This window comes from Megascapheus bottae, chromosome 21 (genome assembly GCF_031878675.1).
Source record: "Megascapheus bottae isolate mThoBot1 chromosome 21, mThoBot2.hap1, whole genome shotgun sequence".
Lineage (NCBI taxonomy): Eukaryota > Metazoa > Chordata > Mammalia > Rodentia > Geomyidae > Megascapheus > Megascapheus bottae.
Window position 1 is genome coordinate 35,081,319 of NC_143529.1, and position 16,676 is coordinate 35,097,994.

The window sequence follows — 16,676 nt, forward strand, 5'->3', positions numbered from 1 at the left end:
TTTCCTCAAATCTATTCTCAGTTATTCTTTTTCTTTTTTCCTTCTTCTTTTATTTATTTTTTAAATTGGTCAGTCATGGGGTTTAAACTGTGGGCCTGGGCGCTGTCCCTGAGCTCTTCAGCTCAAGGCCAGTGCTCTACCACTTGCACACTTCCAGTTTTCTGGAGGTTAATTGGAGATAAGAGTCTCACAGTCTTTTGTGCGCTGGCTGGCACGAAAGATCTCAGCCTCCTGAGTAGCTAGGATTACAGATGTGAGCCACCATGCCAGCTTTCAAGTTATTCTTTAACAAGAGATTTTTTGAAACCATGCGTGTACTAGTGGTTCACACCTGTAGTCCTAGCTACTCAGAAGGCTGAACTCTTCGGTCTTGGTTCAAAGTCAGCCTACAAAGTCGATGAAACTCTTACCTGCAATTAAACACCAAAAATCTGTGGAGCTGTGGCTCAAGCTCTAGCCAGCCTTGAGCCCAGTTGTTCAGGGACAGATCCCAGGCTCTGATTTCAAGCCTGGAGACTAACGCCAAAAAAAGAAGCCAGGTCTGGGCACTGGTCCCTCACACCTGTAATACTAGCAACTCAGGAGGCTGAAATCCAAGGACTATCGTTTAAAGCCAGCCCAGGCAGGCAGAAGTGGGGCTGTGGCTCAAGTGGTAGAACACTAGCCTTGAGCAAAAACCAAAGTCAGGGACAGTGCAAAGGTCCTGCATTCAGACCCCAGGACTGGCACAAAAAAAAAACCAAGAAAACAAAAAAAAACAATGAGACAAACAAAAAAGCCAGGTTACTTTCCTGGCATACTTGTTGAGCGAAAAGAGCTGATGCCTCAACAACATGGAAACTAATGCAAGGCTACAAGTCAAGTGTGTGTGTTGCTGTGCTGTACTGGGGCTTGAACTCAAGACCTTGAGCTTTTGTATGGCTTTTCCTCTTAAAGCTGGGGCTCTTATCACTTGAGCCATACCTCTACATCCAAAGCAGATGTAAACCTATTGAGGCTGTGTGGCATTGGGGAGCAGGGAACTGGTTTGAGGAGGACTTTGCGTTTGCTGGAGTTATAGGAGTTAATTTTATCCTCCCCCCCACTTTTTTTTTTTTTTTTTTTTTGCCAGTCCTACTCAGGGCCTGGGTGCTGTTTCTCAGCCTCTCTGTGCTCAAGTCTAGTGCATTTGAGCCACAGATCTCAGTCCTCAGATCTCAGCCTCTTGGGTAGCTAGGATTATAGGCCTGAGTCACCAGCACCTGACAAATCTATTTTTTTTAACTGTCCATAGGTCCATATTTTAAGCCTCTGGAACAAACAATAGCTAGGTAACAGGAGAAAGGCTATTCACATATGCTTATCTATGCTTGGGAGACTCCCATATTGTGGAGTTCAGAGAAAGATCCCATATTGAAGTTTTTGTACCATCTCAAGGCCAAAGAAAGAGACTGGGGTTTGGATTTCTTCGTGGTGATACTTGGCCAGTGTGAACTTGCAAGTTATGTAGGTGAGGCAGGAATGCCCCGGAAAGAAAGATGGTCTTATGCAGGTCTGTCACGTAGAGACCTTCTGATGTGGTCTATGTGGGATGGTCTATGCATGTAGTTCTGGTTGTTCACGAGGTTTAGGCTGGGGGACTATTGAGTTCAGAAGCCATGCCAAAGCTTCTCCCGCTGGGTGTCTTCTCCATGTGGAAGGCCGGTGAGGTGATGGCTGAGAGCTTCTCCTGCCTAGATTCTGGTTTTCCTGATAGAGATGGCCACAGATTTCAGAGCTATTCACAGGATTGCAGTTTCTCTGAATAGCCATCCTGAAATATGCCACAGAATATTTTAAGGCGCCTATTTTGGTCTTCCACAGAGGTTTAATTTATTTTTTTTTCAAGAAAAAATATATTTGTGTTCTATTTATATAACTAAAAAAATACATGAAGAAAATTTTGTTTTTGCTTTCTTTGAAGTGAATGATGGATGAATTTCTTTCTTTTTCTTTTTTTAATTTTTTTTTTTTTGTGGGTCTTGGGGCTTGAACTCTGGGTCTGGGCGCTGTCCCTGAGCTCTTCACCTCAACGCTATCACTCTACCCCTGGGCCTGGACACTGTCCCTGTGCTCTTCAGCGCAAGGCTACCGCCCTACCCCTTGAGCCAAGCCCCACTTCCCATTTTCTAGAGGTTAATTGGAGATAAGAGTCTCTGGTCCTTTTGTGCCCAGTCTGGCTTTTGAACCTGGCTTTTGAACTATAATCCTCAGATCTCAGCTTCCTGAATAACTAGGATTACAGGCATGAGCCACAGCCCGGCTTGATGGCTGAATTTCTAAGGAAATAAAAGCAAATCTAGACAAAAGAATGGTCCTGGCAGATACCAGAATTTAATTAGTTTGGGTAGAAAATCACACCCCCAAATCTTGAAGTAGACTAGGAGAGAAGGCCTCGAGAGATGGGCCTGCAGCTGTTAGGGAAGTGGTGCTACCTGGCAGAGGGCAGAGGGTCTGCCTTTAGAGGTGGCACGGAGCACCAGCAGCGTGGAGACACATCAGACATGGGAAGCAGAATGAAGCTTAGTCCTCAGCCCATGGAACCCTGAGTCTTGAAAGGAAGCAGAATCTGGGGAGGGTTTCTTTTGTTGTTGTTAGTCTGTTTTTGTTACTTTTTGTACTGGTGTTTGAACTCAAGGCTTCCTGTGTTGTACCCGAATTCCTAGAACCCCGAAAAGACCACCAGAGGCCACAGTCAAAGCTAAAAAGCAAGGGTCGTTTATTACGAGTCTAGACTCGGACCTGCGCGTACCCGTAGCCGGCAATACTAAGAGGCCCTGAACAAGGATTTTACACAGCTTTTATAGGGGAATTCCATAGTTAGACTCACCTGGTTGGCTATTTGGTAACTCAAACCACTGGTCGCTTTAAGATTAATCAGAGCTCAGGTGTCTAACCACTGAGCATCAAGCTGTTGCCACGTGGGGTTCAAGTACATGGGCCCTGAGCAAGGGGAGGAGGGGGTCATTCCCAGAACATGGGACAATCTTGGCACAACACCTGCTTTCGATTGTTTTTTTTTGTTGTTGTTGTTGTTTCACTTGAGCTACACCTCCACTTCCAATTTTTTTTGCCTGACATTTGAAGATAAAAGTATCCAGGAGGCTGGCATGGTGGTTCATGGCTGTAATCCTAGCTACTCAGGCTGAGATCTGAGGATTATGGTTCAAAGCCAACCCGGGAACTGAAAAGTCCTTGAAACTCTTATTTCCAATTAACCACCAGAAAACAGGAAGTGGTGCTATGGCTCAAGGGGTAGGGCGGTAGCCTTGAGTTGAAGAGCTCAAGGACAGCGCCCAGGGCTAGTTCAAGTTCCACCCCGATAAAAAAAAAAAGAAAAGAAAAGAAAAAAAAGTATCCAGGATTGGTCTGCTTGGACTGACTCCAAACTGTGATCCTCAGATATATGCCCCTTGAGAATTAGAGATGTCAGCTATAGGTGCCCTGCTGAGAATGTCTTTCTGTTTCTCTCCCTGTGTCTCTGTCTCTGTCTCTCTCTGCCAGTACTGGGGTTTTGCTAGTAATCTTGCTTAGCTTTTTCCACTTAAGGCTGGGACCACACTTCCGCTAGAGATAAGAGTCCCATGAACTTTCCTGAGTGGGCTGGCTTTGAACTAAGACCCTTAGATCTCAGCCACCTGACTAATTAGGATTAAAGGTGTAAGCCACCAGCAGTGGTTACTTGTCTTTTTTTTTTTTTTTTTTTTTTTTTGCCAGTCCTGGGCTTGAGCTCAGGGCCTGAGCACTGTTCTTGGGCTTTCTCAAGGCTAGAGCTCTACCACTTGAGCTTCAGCACCACTTCCTGCATTTTCTTCTATGTATGTGGTACCGAGGAATCAAACCCGGGTCTTCATGCATGCTAGGCAAGCACTCTACCACTAGGCCAAACCCCCGGCCCTTACTTGTCATTTTTGATGTGCTTTTGAAATCCACTATCAAGAGAGGCATTCTGAGGCTACAGAGTAGAAGCAAGAAGCCTGGCACTGAATTCAGTGCCTGATTCAACACCCCACCACCCCTGCTCCACCACTCATCTCTCAACTGTGCAGTGGGCCCAGAAGTCCCACCCTGCAAAGTGGGGATGGCTAGGTGTGCTGGCATCTGAAGGGGTGGATTTACCAATGTCAGGCCCCCTCAGTGGGGAGGCAGTCAAGACTTTGGGTAGGCGCAATAGAAGGCCTAGACTAAATGGTTGCCGGGCAGAGGACTGGGTGCGCCTGAGGTCTGAGAGTAAGAAACTGTTAACCTCCCCTGGAGCCTGATTTCTCCTTTAAAAGTGCAGCTAAAAAGCAAAGGGGAAGCCAGACGCCAGTCACTTAACACTTGTCATGCCAGTTACGTGAGAGGCTGAGATGGTTGCGATCAAAGTTCAAGGCTAGCCTGGGTAATAAAGGAATTTTTGAGATCCTTTCTTAACCAAGAGCTGAACATAATACTGTTATTCTAGCTACCTGGAAGCATACGCCAGGCAGGAACCAAGACCAAAAATAAGGTGCTAAACTCAGAGCTGGAGCCATCACTCGGACCCTCAATCAAGCCCCAGTACTGGGGCGGAGGGTGGTGAGGTGGGGGGAATAAAACAAAAGGAACAGTTTATGGCATCCACACCAACCACCCAGCAATAGTAACAGGCCTCTCTACATTACTGCGATTTGTCCTGGGCTGTTGTTTGTTGTGGCATTGAATAAGACTTTTATGTTTACCTGTCAGATATCTACGAGCTGTGAACTCCTCCACTGTTTTCTGTTCTCCTACAGCAAAACAAGGGGTGGAGGAGCTGTGCATCTTAAGTGAACTTGTTCTTGGAAGGAGTCCTGCAGGCATTGCCATTAGTATGCAGAACTTCATCAATGCTTCTGGAAACCTTGTTTCCCAAAACTCTGTCTTTTGTCAGCCATTTCCCTTATGCTTAGTAGTAGTCCATCAGACCTCCCCAAAGTCATCCAGCTAGAGAGGAAGACACGTGATTTCTGGTGTCCCTGCCTCTGAACAGCCCCATCTACTGGCCATCAGGCAGCATTTCAGCTCTGCCTTTGCCTGAGTCTTGGTCGGTTCCTGCAGGTGCCTTCCCCGATCAATAATAATGTTGGCTTTGCTCTCTGATAGAGCCATTCCTCTAGTCATGGTTTTGTTTCTGCAAGTTCACATCGCCAGCTCTTAGTCCTTCGCATTTACCCATAAATTTGTGAAACAATTTTTCCACCTTGGCCGTTCATTATTCACAAATAAAACATACTGGAATTTTTAAAAAGCCGCAGATAGATTGTGAACGTTATGATAGAGGAAGGAAAAAAAAAAAACCTTGCTTTTTTCTGTACTAGTCCTGGGGCTTGCACCTGGGGCTTGGGCACTGTCCTTGGGCTTTTTCACTCAAGGCTGACACTCTATACCACTTGAGCCACAACTCACTTCTGGCTTTTAGCAGGTTAATTAGAGATAAGAGTCTTAAGGGTTCCCCTGTCTTGGCTGCCTTCTAATCTTGATGCTCAGATCTCAGTCTCCTGAGTGGTAGAGATTCCAGGTTTGGTTCTGGTGGTAGTATTGACAGTGGTGACCCTGGTGGTGGTGGTATTTGATATGGTGGTGGTGATGGAACTGGTGGCAGTTTAGTTGTGTTTGTGATGGTAATACTGTTAGCATGGTACTGATGATGGTGGCGGCGAGAGGATAGATGGTCTGGTTACTGTTTGTGGTGATGGTAGTACTGAGATAGAGGTATTGACAGTGGTGATGGTGTGAGAAAACTGGTGATGGTGGTGGTGGTGGTGGTGGTAGTATTGGCACGGTGATACCGGTGGCGAATGGTATTGGTTGTTAGAGTTTTGAGGCTATTAATGGTGGTGGTAGAGATGGCAGTGCCGATGATAATGGCAGAACTGCCTTGCTGCTGGAATAGCTGAGTAGAAAGTTGAGGACAATAGCACGAGTAACTAGTTGTGGTGTACAGGTGTGATCACATTCTGGAGGCTGAAGTGAGAGGATGGAGAGTTAAAGAGTAGCCTTGTCGGGCCGGGAGTTTGGCCTAGTGGTTAAAGTGCTTGCCTAGCATGCACGAAGACCCGGGTTTGATTCTCGGTACCACATCCATAGAAAAAGCCGGAAGTGGTGCTGACGCTCAAGTGGTAGAGCTCTAGCCTTGAGAAAGACCAAGGACAGTGCTCAGGCCCTGAGCTCAAGCCCAGGACTGGCAAAAAAAAAAAAAAAAAAAGAGAGTAGCCTTTTCTACATACTAAGACTCATCTCAAAAAAACACATACAAAACAATAACAGAAGAAGCAAACAAAATCACCACCAACAACCAAAAGAAAGCCAGTATAGCTGGGTGTTTGTGGCTCACATCCATAATCCTAGCTACTCTGGAGGGCCATAAAATGAGACAATCTCATATGAGGCTGAACTAGGCAAAAAAAAAAAAAAATTGAGAGGTCCAATCTGAACCAATAGCTGGGTGTTGTGGACATGCCTGTTTCCCCAGCTCTGCAGGAAGCACAAGTGAGAAGACTGCTGTGCAAAGTGGCCCCAAACCCTATTAGAAAATAATAAAGGCAAAAAGGCCTGGCAAGCCTGCGGTGGCTCATACCTGCAATCCTCGCTACTCAGGAGCTGAGATCTGAGGATCACGGTTCAAAGCCAGCCTAGGCACTAAGGAACGTGAGACTCTTATCTCCAATAACCACTAGAAAACAGAAAGTGGGGCTGTGGCTCCAGAGGTAAGAGGATAGCCTTGAGCTGAAGAGCTGAGGAACAGCATCCAGGCCCAGAGTTAAAGCCCTACTACCAACACATACACACACACACAAGGCCTGGTGGCAGTGTGACTCAAAGGAGGTCCTGTGTTCAAACCTAGTACTGCCCCACAACAACAACAACAACAGCAGGGGTAGCCTGTCTGGCTGGGCTGGTGGTAATTCTACCTTCTTCCATTCTGCTTGGTTATTCCTACTGGCACGTCTGCTTTGCACATCCCCTGGCAGAGAGCAGGGGTTGGGTCTTGCTGAAGACAGCTTTTGCCACAGAGTAGATATTCTGTAATTCTCTTTTCGTCTGTTCGCTGTGCTATTGGTGGAACTCAGTATGCACGCTAGGTAACCACTCCACTCCTGTGCCACCTCCGCAGCTTGGCAGCTAGTTCTTTTATAAGTAAATGCTTAAGAACACACCCACCACCACGCAGATGGGTACAAGGCCTGAATCCTCTGGGCTGCTGTGTCCACCAAACAAGTCTACTAAAGCATCTTCACTGGCCCCTGTTCCGAGCACTTGGTTTGTTGTGCTGAGCACAAGACTCTGGGTCTCAACTCTTGTGGAGCCTGTGTTGTAGCCAGGAAAGCACACAGTTAATTCATAAATGAAGGCAGTGGTTCCAGGTGATGGTGATAAAGCAGGGTGGTTTGATAGAAATGGCTGAGTGACATTTCCCTGGAGTACTCGGGGATATTCAAGCCTCAGTGGTAGCTCCCAGTGGATCTGAAATGAGGTGGATCGTGAGTCAGGGTGGGCGCTCCAGAACACATAGGTCATCTGGGATAGGGCCAGGGTTTGGATAAAGCACATCTTGCAGCCGTCAGCAGCCAGAGGGGATTAGGCTGGGAAAAACGAGTGCTTTGTGGAAGCAGAGCAAGAACACTAATTCAGAGGAAGTCAGAGGAAGGAGCTGCAACCATCAAGGCAGCCAGGAGCCTTTGTCTCAGACCTGGAATCCTAGCTACTCAGGAGGCTGAGATCTGAGAACATGGTTCAAAGCCCTGGAACAAGAAAGTCTGTGAGACTCATCTCCAGTTAAGCACCTGAAATTTTGTTTTGTTTTTCCTGGTCCTGGGGCTTGATCTCAGGGCCTGGGTACTTTTCCTGAGCTTTTTTGCTTAAGGCTAGCACTCTATTACTTTGAGCTGCAGCTCCACTTGTTGCTTTTTGGTGATTAATGGGAGTCTGATAGATTTTCTTTCCTGGACTGCCTTTGAACCCTGATCCATCCTCAGATCTCAGTCTCCTGGGGAGCTAGGATTATAGGCAGAGCCCAGCACCACTACAAGTTTTAAGTAGTTGAGAGGGAGCAGGAGAAGCCCTATAGGAGAGTTGGATTTAGATAGAGGAAGTACCAATCTATTTGGGGGGGGGGGCTCTGAAGACATTGGGCTGCTGGTCTCATCTGCAAGGGAAGATAGTAATAGTGCCTGTGGATGGGATAAGAAGGCAGGGAGGTGGGGTGGGGGACACACTTACCCCGTTGCTTCCCTGTGGCTCACACTCAGCCAAAGCGCCATGTTCATCTTCCAGGTGCCAGGTGAGGCCAATCCTAGCACCATGGTGGCCAAGCTCAGCCAACTGATGGGTCTGCTGTCTTCCATTGAAGATAAGGTATCTGCTGGGGGAGGGGAGAAGGGCCTTCAGCTCCCCTTGACGCCTCTTCCTGGAGAATGCCAGGCCCCAGGCTCTGCATCCTTCACCCCCTCCCTGCCCCCACAGGTCAAGGCCTTGTTGCACGAGGGCTCTGAGTCTCCCCACAGGCGTTCTCTTATCCCCCCAGTCACCTTCGAGGTAAGTGGGGTGGGACAGTGGAATCTGGCCCTCGGATGCACCTTGTTCCCTGTGGGAGAAGGGACTTTGAAACCCCGTGGTGGAGGGTGGCCGTGGGCAATGCCTTGCTAGGAAAGCAGTTGTGTGTTAGAATCGAGGCACCTGTAAGTTCCTCCCTGAGCAGGCTGCAAGGGGAGAGCTCCCTTGGGGGTTTTATAATATGATTTTCTCTGGGTGCTGGTGGCACAGGCCTGTAATCCCAACTACTCCAGAAGGCTGAGATCTGAGGACCCCAGTTACAGGGAAGTCTTATTGCCCATTCACCATCAAAAAGTTTAAGTAGAGCTGTGGCTCAAATGGAGAGCACCAACCTTGAGCCAAAAAGCTAAGGGATAGGACCCAGGATCTGAGTTTAAGCCCTAGTACTGGTACACACACACACACACACACACACACACACACACACACCAATCCTGGGGACTGAACTCAGTGCCTAGATGCTGTCCTTGAGGCTACTACTTGAGCCACAGGTCTACTTCTGGCTTTTTAGGGGCTTAGTTGGAGATTCAACTCAGGGACTTTCCAACATATCTGGCTTTTAACTGTGATCCTCTCAGCTCTCAGCCTCCTGAGTAGCTAGTATTATAGACATAAGCCAGTGATCTCCAGCTTTCCCTCCCTCCCTCCCTCCCTCCCTCCCTCCCTCCCTTCCTTCCTTCTTTTCTTCCTTCCTCTCTCCACTGGGGATTAAATTGATGATCCTTCCACCTACACCTCCTTGCAGCTGAGATTACAGACTTGACCACCATACCCAACTTGTTGGCTCAGGTAACAGTTTTGTTCAAGCTAACCTTAAGCTGCAATCCTCTCTGTGCCTGGCACATGGCAACGTGTTTCTCCTCGTAATCCCAGAAATTCTGGCCCAGCCAGCCAGCCTGGTCCCATAGTCAGAAACAGCATGAGACGCCCTAACTCTCCACCCCTAAGTTTCCTCTAGTCCTGAAATAATTCCCTAAAAGACATACTTCTATTTTCTGAGTTTGTAAGTATCTTTTTTTTTCAATTATTATTTGCAAATATTTAATTAATGGTTGTAACAAGGCCCAAATTCTTTCAGGAAGGTGACACATCAGATGAATGCGTTGTCTAAGGACTCAGTGAATGAACTATTTCTCAGTGGTTCATCTGTTGCCTCCACCTGCTGATAAAACATCCGGGGTACATAGTGGGTGCCCATCCATTCTTTACTTTCTCCGTCCCCTCCCCACTTTCTTGTGTATGGATACTGGGTTGATCTCACATCCTTGTGCTCTTGTTTGGCTTTTTTTTTCTGGTCCAGAGCCTTGAACTCGGCCTAGGTGCTGTCCCTCTTTTCCCTCAAGGCTAGCAGGCTAGGACTTTCTCCATCACTTGAGTCACAGTGCCATTTACAGCTTTTTCTGAGTAGTTCATTGGAGATAAGAAATTCCTACCCAGGATGGCTTTGAACTGCAATCCTCCGATCTCAGCCTCCTGAGCAGCTATGATTACAAGTGTGAGTCACTAGTGCCCGCCTGCCTTCCATTCTTAGAGACACTGGAGTGTGCATGTTTGGGGCTGTGAGGTGAATGAGAATGAGAGGCTGGGAGATAGCAGCTCAACAGCCCCTGGGCTATTGATCCAGGGTCACCCAGCCAGATTCGAAGGAGCATTGCAAAATCCTAGCCAGAAAGTTGGTGAACTGCCTCTCTTTCTCTGTGAAGGTGAAGTCAGAGTCTCTGGGAATTCCTCAAAAAATACACCTCAAAGTGGATGTGGAGTCTGGGAAACTGATTGTGAAGAAGTCCAAGGATGGGTCTGAAGATAAATTCTACAGCCACAAGAAAAGTAAGGCCTATAAGCGAAATGAATGCCAGGATATGGAAACAAGAGGTTTATCTTGGTGACTGTTGTTCTTAATGTACTATGTGAAGCTATTTCTTTTCCTTTCCCCTTACAGTTTATCTCATGTCGTTACTGCATCTGAATGTGGTACCTTGTATACTATATAGATGTTTATTTGTTTATTTGAAAAAAGGAAGGGAAGGGAAAAACAAGATGAGTGGGAGGGGGTGTGGGGGGAGGGAACGTAGGAGAAAAACATGGGAAGGGTTAGCAGTGTTCAAGAAGTAATGTACCCACTACCCGATGAGTATAACTGTAATCCCTCTGTACATCACCCCGACAATAAAGAATAAATAAAAAGAAAAGGCCAAATGCTCGGTGAGATCAGGGCTAGACCTACCCTGCCAGTCTATGGAAACAAATCAGTAAGCTTCGCTTTTCTTTAGTTCTACAACTCATCAAATCACAGAAATTTCTGAACAAGTTGGTGATCTTGGTGGAGACAGAAAAGGAGAAGATCTTACGGAAGGAGTATGTTTTTGCTGACTCCAAAGTAAGTGCCAAACAACTTTCTTATTATTTTTTTTGATAGTAAAGATTAAACTTGGGTTGGGCACTGGTGGCTCATACCATGTTCATGGATAGTCCACAATAAGACATCAAATAAGACACGAAGATTGCTTCTGCGCTTTCCTAGATCAGTAGATCTGCTGCCAGGGGTGTGTTTCTATGCAGTTTCTGAGTTCCTTCAAGTCTCATCCCTGCAGTGGCACAGCAGATCTGAAGGCCCCTGGCTCATAGCTTTTGACACACCTGAGTGTCTGCACTGGTAGCCAGTGCACTCAGTGCTTTTGAAGCTGCTCGAGGTCTTTGCAGTGTGATGTGCAGGTAGGTGGAGGGGGGGCCTTCCTTAGCCTGTCTGTCCTTCCATCTCCAGAAGAGAGAAGGCTTCTGCCAGCTCCTGCAGCAGATGAAGAACAAGCACTCTGAACAGCCAGAGCCAGACATGATCACCATCTTCATCGGCACGTGGAACATGGGTGGGTCCTCACCCCTCCCTTCCATCTTTCCCTTACTCTCCCCTCCCCTTCCAGGCCCAGCCAGCTTCCCACCATCTGCCTCGCCTCCTTTCTAGGAAATGCCACCCTGCTCCTGAGAGGATGATAAGAAAAACAAGCTTCAGACCCTAAAAGTAACTGGAGTTTGTTCCTTTTTGCATATCCAAACTGGAAGGTTTTAGGGCGAAAAATCTGAATATGTAGGTGATGGGGTCAGGAGCCCCCTGTCTCATCTGGAGGAGTAGGGGAGAGGTGGGCAGATAGATAGGATATAGGATACAAGTTAAATTGAATTTCCTACAAACAAGGTAGATTTTAGTGTAAGTATATAGCTAGAAATAAATACCAAATCATATATAATACCAAATATGTATGACATTCTAGTGTATTTATATACTAAATACAATATTAAGTATCTAACTAGAAATGTACAGTGGGATATATATAATATACATATACATATGTAATATACATATATATGTATTTATATACTAGTAAGTGTTACTATGCTAAATATGTATATTGTACCAATTTTGTTAGGCTAAACAAAAGTTTGTGTAAGGTAGAGATGTCATTAATCTGAATCTCAGTGCCAGCTATGGCATGGGACTTACCTATGGGGTAGGTGCCAGTGGCTAATGCCTGTAATCCCTAGCTACACGGGAGGCTGAGATTTGAGGATTAATGGTTTGAAGCCAGCCTGGACAGGAAAGTCTATGACATTCATCTCTCATTAAGCAGCAAACAACTAGAAGTGGAGCTGCAACTCAAAGGGTAAAGCAGAAAAGCTCAAGGAACAGCATACAAACTGAATTTAAGCCCCAATACTAGCGTGCACACACACACATACGCGCACACACACACACACACACACACACACACACACACACACACACACACACACACACACACACACACACACACACACACACACACACACACACACACACACTGGCTTCAGTTAAATTCTATTTAACTTTGCCCTGGGCAGAGTGAAGCTGTCCTGTTTCAGCACAGCATGTAGTCAAGGGTGCAGCCTTTCCCTGGGAGACAGGGCACAGAGAGAAAAGGGCAGTGGCTGAGGGTCCAGGCTTCCAGGAGGAGATGGGGACGGGGACTCTGGGTTTCCTGCAGCTCCTGACCTGCCTCCTGGGCATTAGTCTTCACCTCGGCCCCCTCCTTCACCCTCCCCCCCCCCCGCTCTCTATGCCATGGCCGTATGTTTTAGGGGTCACCACAGCACTGGATTAGAGTTCCAGCCCATGTCCTGGGAGTCCTGTATCTGGTTCAGTCCCACCTGGCCCCCAGATTCCTTCCACAGCTGACCTCCAGGATCCATGCTTGTGGCACAGGGAGCTTTCCGTTCACCTTTTGTCAGCAGAGATCTTTGGGTAGAGGCTGCAGGGCTGTCCTGTTGTGCAAAGGGCAGGGGGCTCCCTCCCTTCAGAAGGCCTAGACTGTGTACCCCCCCCCATGCTGCTGACCTGCTGTGCCTTTGACTTACCTGGTGTTGGGTTTTGCTGTTGAAGGTAACGCCCCCCCTCCCAAGAAGATCACGTCCTGGTTTCTCTCCAAGGGGCAGGGGAAGACACGGGACGACTCAGCGGACTACATCCCCCACGACATCTACGTCATCGGCACCCAGGAGGACCCCCTGGGGGAGAAGGAGTGGCTGGAGACCCTCCGACACTCCCTGCAAGAGATCACCAGCATCACGTTCAAAATGGTGAGCCCAGGGGAGATGGCGGACAGAGGGGCAGATGGACAGGTAGACAGGGGATCCACAGCATTGGGCTCTGCTGGATCAGGAGTGTCTCAGAGGCCAGGGCAGGCTTGGCCCATCCACTCTCCACCTCACGAGACTAGCTGGTGCTGGTTTACTCCTATTACTCATAGCTACTCAGGAGGCTGAGATCTGAGGCCTGAGGTTCAAAGCCAGCCCAGGCAGGAAAGTCTGAGAGACTTTTATCTGCAAGTAATCACCAAAGAGCCAGAAGTGGAACTGCAGCTCAAGTGGTAGGTTGCCTTGAGCAAAAACAGCCAAGCACGGGCTGGGAGTGTGGCCTAGTGGTAGAGTGCTTGCCTAGCATGCACAAAGGCCGGGGTTCAATTCCTTGGTACCACATATATAGAAAAAAGCTGGAAGTGGTGCTGAGGCTCAAGTGGTAGAGCTCTAGCCTTGAGAAATCCCCAAAACAGTGCTCAGGCCCTGAGCTCAAGCCCAGGAGTGGCAAAAAAAAAAAAAAAAAAAACAGTTAAGCAAGAGGAGAAGGCCCTGAGTTCAAGGCCAGTAAACCAATAAAATAGATATCTGTGGTCTTCAACTTCAAGAACCAGAAAGATACATCTAAGTGCACAAGGGCTGTTGCCAAAAATCTCTCCCTTCCCTACTCTGGCTTGTCAGAGATAACCATAGAAGTACCAGTAGCCCAGGGCTCACCTGAGAGGCTTTGCCTCATGTCTGAGCATCATGAGAAATCCCTCAAGGGGCTTGGAGCATGGCCTAGTGGTAGGTAGAGTGCTTATCTAGCATTCATGAAGCCCTGAGTGCCATTCCTCAATACCACATATGTAGAAAAAGCCAGAAGTGGTGCTGTGGTTCAAGTGGTAGAGCTCTAGGCCTTGAGGAAGCCCAAGGACAGTGCTCAGGCCCCGAGTTCAAGCCCCAGAACTGGTAAAATAAATAAATAAATAAATAAAATAAAAATAAAAAAGGCAGAGATCAGAAGGATTTCTGTTCAAGGCCAGAAGTTTTTGATACTCCATATAATAGATAGATAGATAGATAGATAGATAGATAGATAGATAGATAGATAGATAGATAGATAGATAAAGCTCAGGGACAGTGCCCCCTGAATTTAAGACCTAGGATTGGGAAAGGAGAAGAAGAAGAAGAAGAAGAAGAAGAAGAAGAAGAAGAAGAAGAAGAAGAAGAAGAAGAAGAAGAAAAGAAGGAGGGGGAGGAGGAGGAGGAGGAAATCCCTCCAAGGCCAGGGACAACAGTCATGGTTTTTCATCCCTGAGGGCTGGGACTGTGCTCTGATATTGGACACTGCACCTCAGCCAAGTGTCACAGCATGGTCCTCCCTTCCAGGTGGCCATCCACACACTCTGGAACATCCGAATCGTGGTGCTAGCCAAGCCCGAGCATGAGAACCGCATCAGCCACATCTGCACGGACAATGTAAAAACGGGCATCGCCAACACGCTGGGTGAGTGGAGGGAGTTCTCCCAGCATGCTCTGCCTCACCCTGAGGCCCTGGGGTGTCCACATTAAACCCTGAGTTCCTGGGAAGATCCTGCAGCTGTGGTTCTGACTCAGTAGGTATCAGGTAAACCCAAACCTCCTGGTCCCACAAGCTTCCAGGAGCCTGCACTGCTGCTAGCCAGTCTAGAGAGTCCGCTCTAGTAGCCGGAAACTATGAGTCAGGTGCTGGCTGGGTGTAGACTACACTGGAAATGTTGGTTTCAGCTCGGACTCAGTGGCTCAAGTTGGGCTGCTTCAGAAAACCAGGTAGGAATGGGTGGACTGAGCGGAGTGCCAATGGTTCAGGCCTGTAATCTGAGCGGCTCAAGAGGCTAAGATCTGAGGATTGAGGTTCAAGGCTAGCCTGAGCAGGAAAGTCTGTGAGAGTCTCATCTCCAATACATCACCAAAAAGCCACAAGTGGAGCTTTGACTCAAGTAGTCGAGTACCAGCCTTGAGTGACAAAGCTCAGGGACAGCACCCAGGCCCAGAGTTCAAGCCCCGTGATGGACAAAAAGGACGAGAGTAGAGTGAGTGCACTAGTCCATGTGGAGTTAGTTGGCTGTGCACTGGGTCGGGGGAGCCTGCCTGAGTTTCAGTGGATTAGTATAATCTGCAGAGGAAATTGGCCAGGCTGTGAGTTGTTTTTTTTTAATTTTGCTGTTACCTCTAAGTGGTTGTACAGAGGGCTTGTGAGTATACAACGCCACCCCTTCCATCATTATCCCCATCCCTCCCGATCACACCCCTCTCCTCCAGTTACCCAGGACCATTTTCCATAGGTGCATTGAATATTATGACTACATTCACCCACCCTTCCTCTCCATCCCCCTGTCCCCCTTCCCCTGCGAGGGCGTGCTTGTGAGTCTCTGCCTGCGACTGCCTCATGTCTGCGTGTGTCTGTTTCGGATGTGCATGTGTGTAGGAGAGGGACTGCGCGTGTGTGGAGTGCTGTGGATAGCATCTCACAAACCCAGTGGTTTCTGGTCATTGGTGCTGAGCCCAGAACAGGGTCCCCACACCCATAGGAAGCCAGGTTGCTACGGTGGAATGTGACAAGCTCTCCACTTTTTCGCTGACAAACTTCAAAGTGAATGTCCCCACCCTTCAACCTCTTTCCTTCCTGTGGTAGTGGATGGTGGGGCTGGCATGGCTTGATGTGAGCCCAGAACTTCCCCTTTGTCTACATTTGATCCCTCCCTGGGCTTCCTGCCTCTCCCTGCATCCCCTGCCCCACAGCACACATTTACTCAATCCTTCCATTGCAAAATTCTGCTTCAGCTGATCCAGGCCTCGCCCCCACCCATTCCCCAATCCCCAGTTACCTCCATGGAGCGCTAGAGCCCAGTTCCAGGCTGGTTATGGAGAAGACAGGAGCCTTGCTTGCCTGGATTTCACCCACCACCTGTGAACAAACAGGACACCACTGAGGAAAAACACCAAGGGGCCTCTCAGGAGCCTGCACTGCCCTTGGAGGATACCCTAAATCATGAGTTGGTACCCCAAGAACCACTGAAGTCTTTTGAGAGTAGACCTAACCCAGTCTGAATGCCTGAAGCTGACTTAGCTGGTCCTAAGTCATGTGTCACCAGCCCCTGTAGGGGTGTTGTGGAAATTCCCTAGCTCGTGAGGGAGGGCTGGAAGCTCGTCCCAGCCCCGCCTGTGGCCCACACTGCTGATGTACTGTCCAGGTCTCCATTCCCCCTGAGGTCACACAGACTTTTCTGCGAGACTGGCTCAGAACTATGATCCTCAGATCTGAGCCTCCCAAGTAGCTGAGATTACAGGGGTGAGCCACCAGCATCCAATTTCTTCTGACTTTTTGTCCCATGTGTGTTGTGTGGTTTCTTTCAGACCAGCCTCGTCCTAAGGACTGGAGAGCCACACGTGGCTTGTGGCTGTCCTGTGGGGCACGGCAGCTTGTGCAACTTCAGCCTGGGTTAGGGTCATCTAGAACAGTGTGGGCAGTATTG

The 16,676-nt window shown here is 48.1% G+C and overlaps 1 protein-coding gene across 1 annotated transcript in view; it reads left to right on the top strand.

The window, feature by feature from the left end:
• Positions 1–16,676, top strand: part of Inpp5d (inositol polyphosphate-5-phosphatase D) — a 101,572-nt gene that overhangs the window by 57,559 nt on the left and 27,337 nt on the right. The window contains exons 7-13 of the mRNA XM_090355060.1: positions 8,296–8,376; positions 8,485–8,556; positions 10,278–10,401; positions 10,845–10,951; positions 11,336–11,438; positions 12,986–13,182; positions 14,551–14,668. Of these exons, the coding sequence (XP_090211186.1) occupies positions 8,296–8,376; positions 8,485–8,556; positions 10,278–10,401; positions 10,845–10,951; positions 11,336–11,438; positions 12,986–13,182; positions 14,551–14,668 (802 nt within the window). The remainder of the gene's footprint in view (positions 1–8,295; positions 8,377–8,484; positions 8,557–10,277; positions 10,402–10,844; positions 10,952–11,335; positions 11,439–12,985; positions 13,183–14,550; positions 14,669–16,676) is intronic.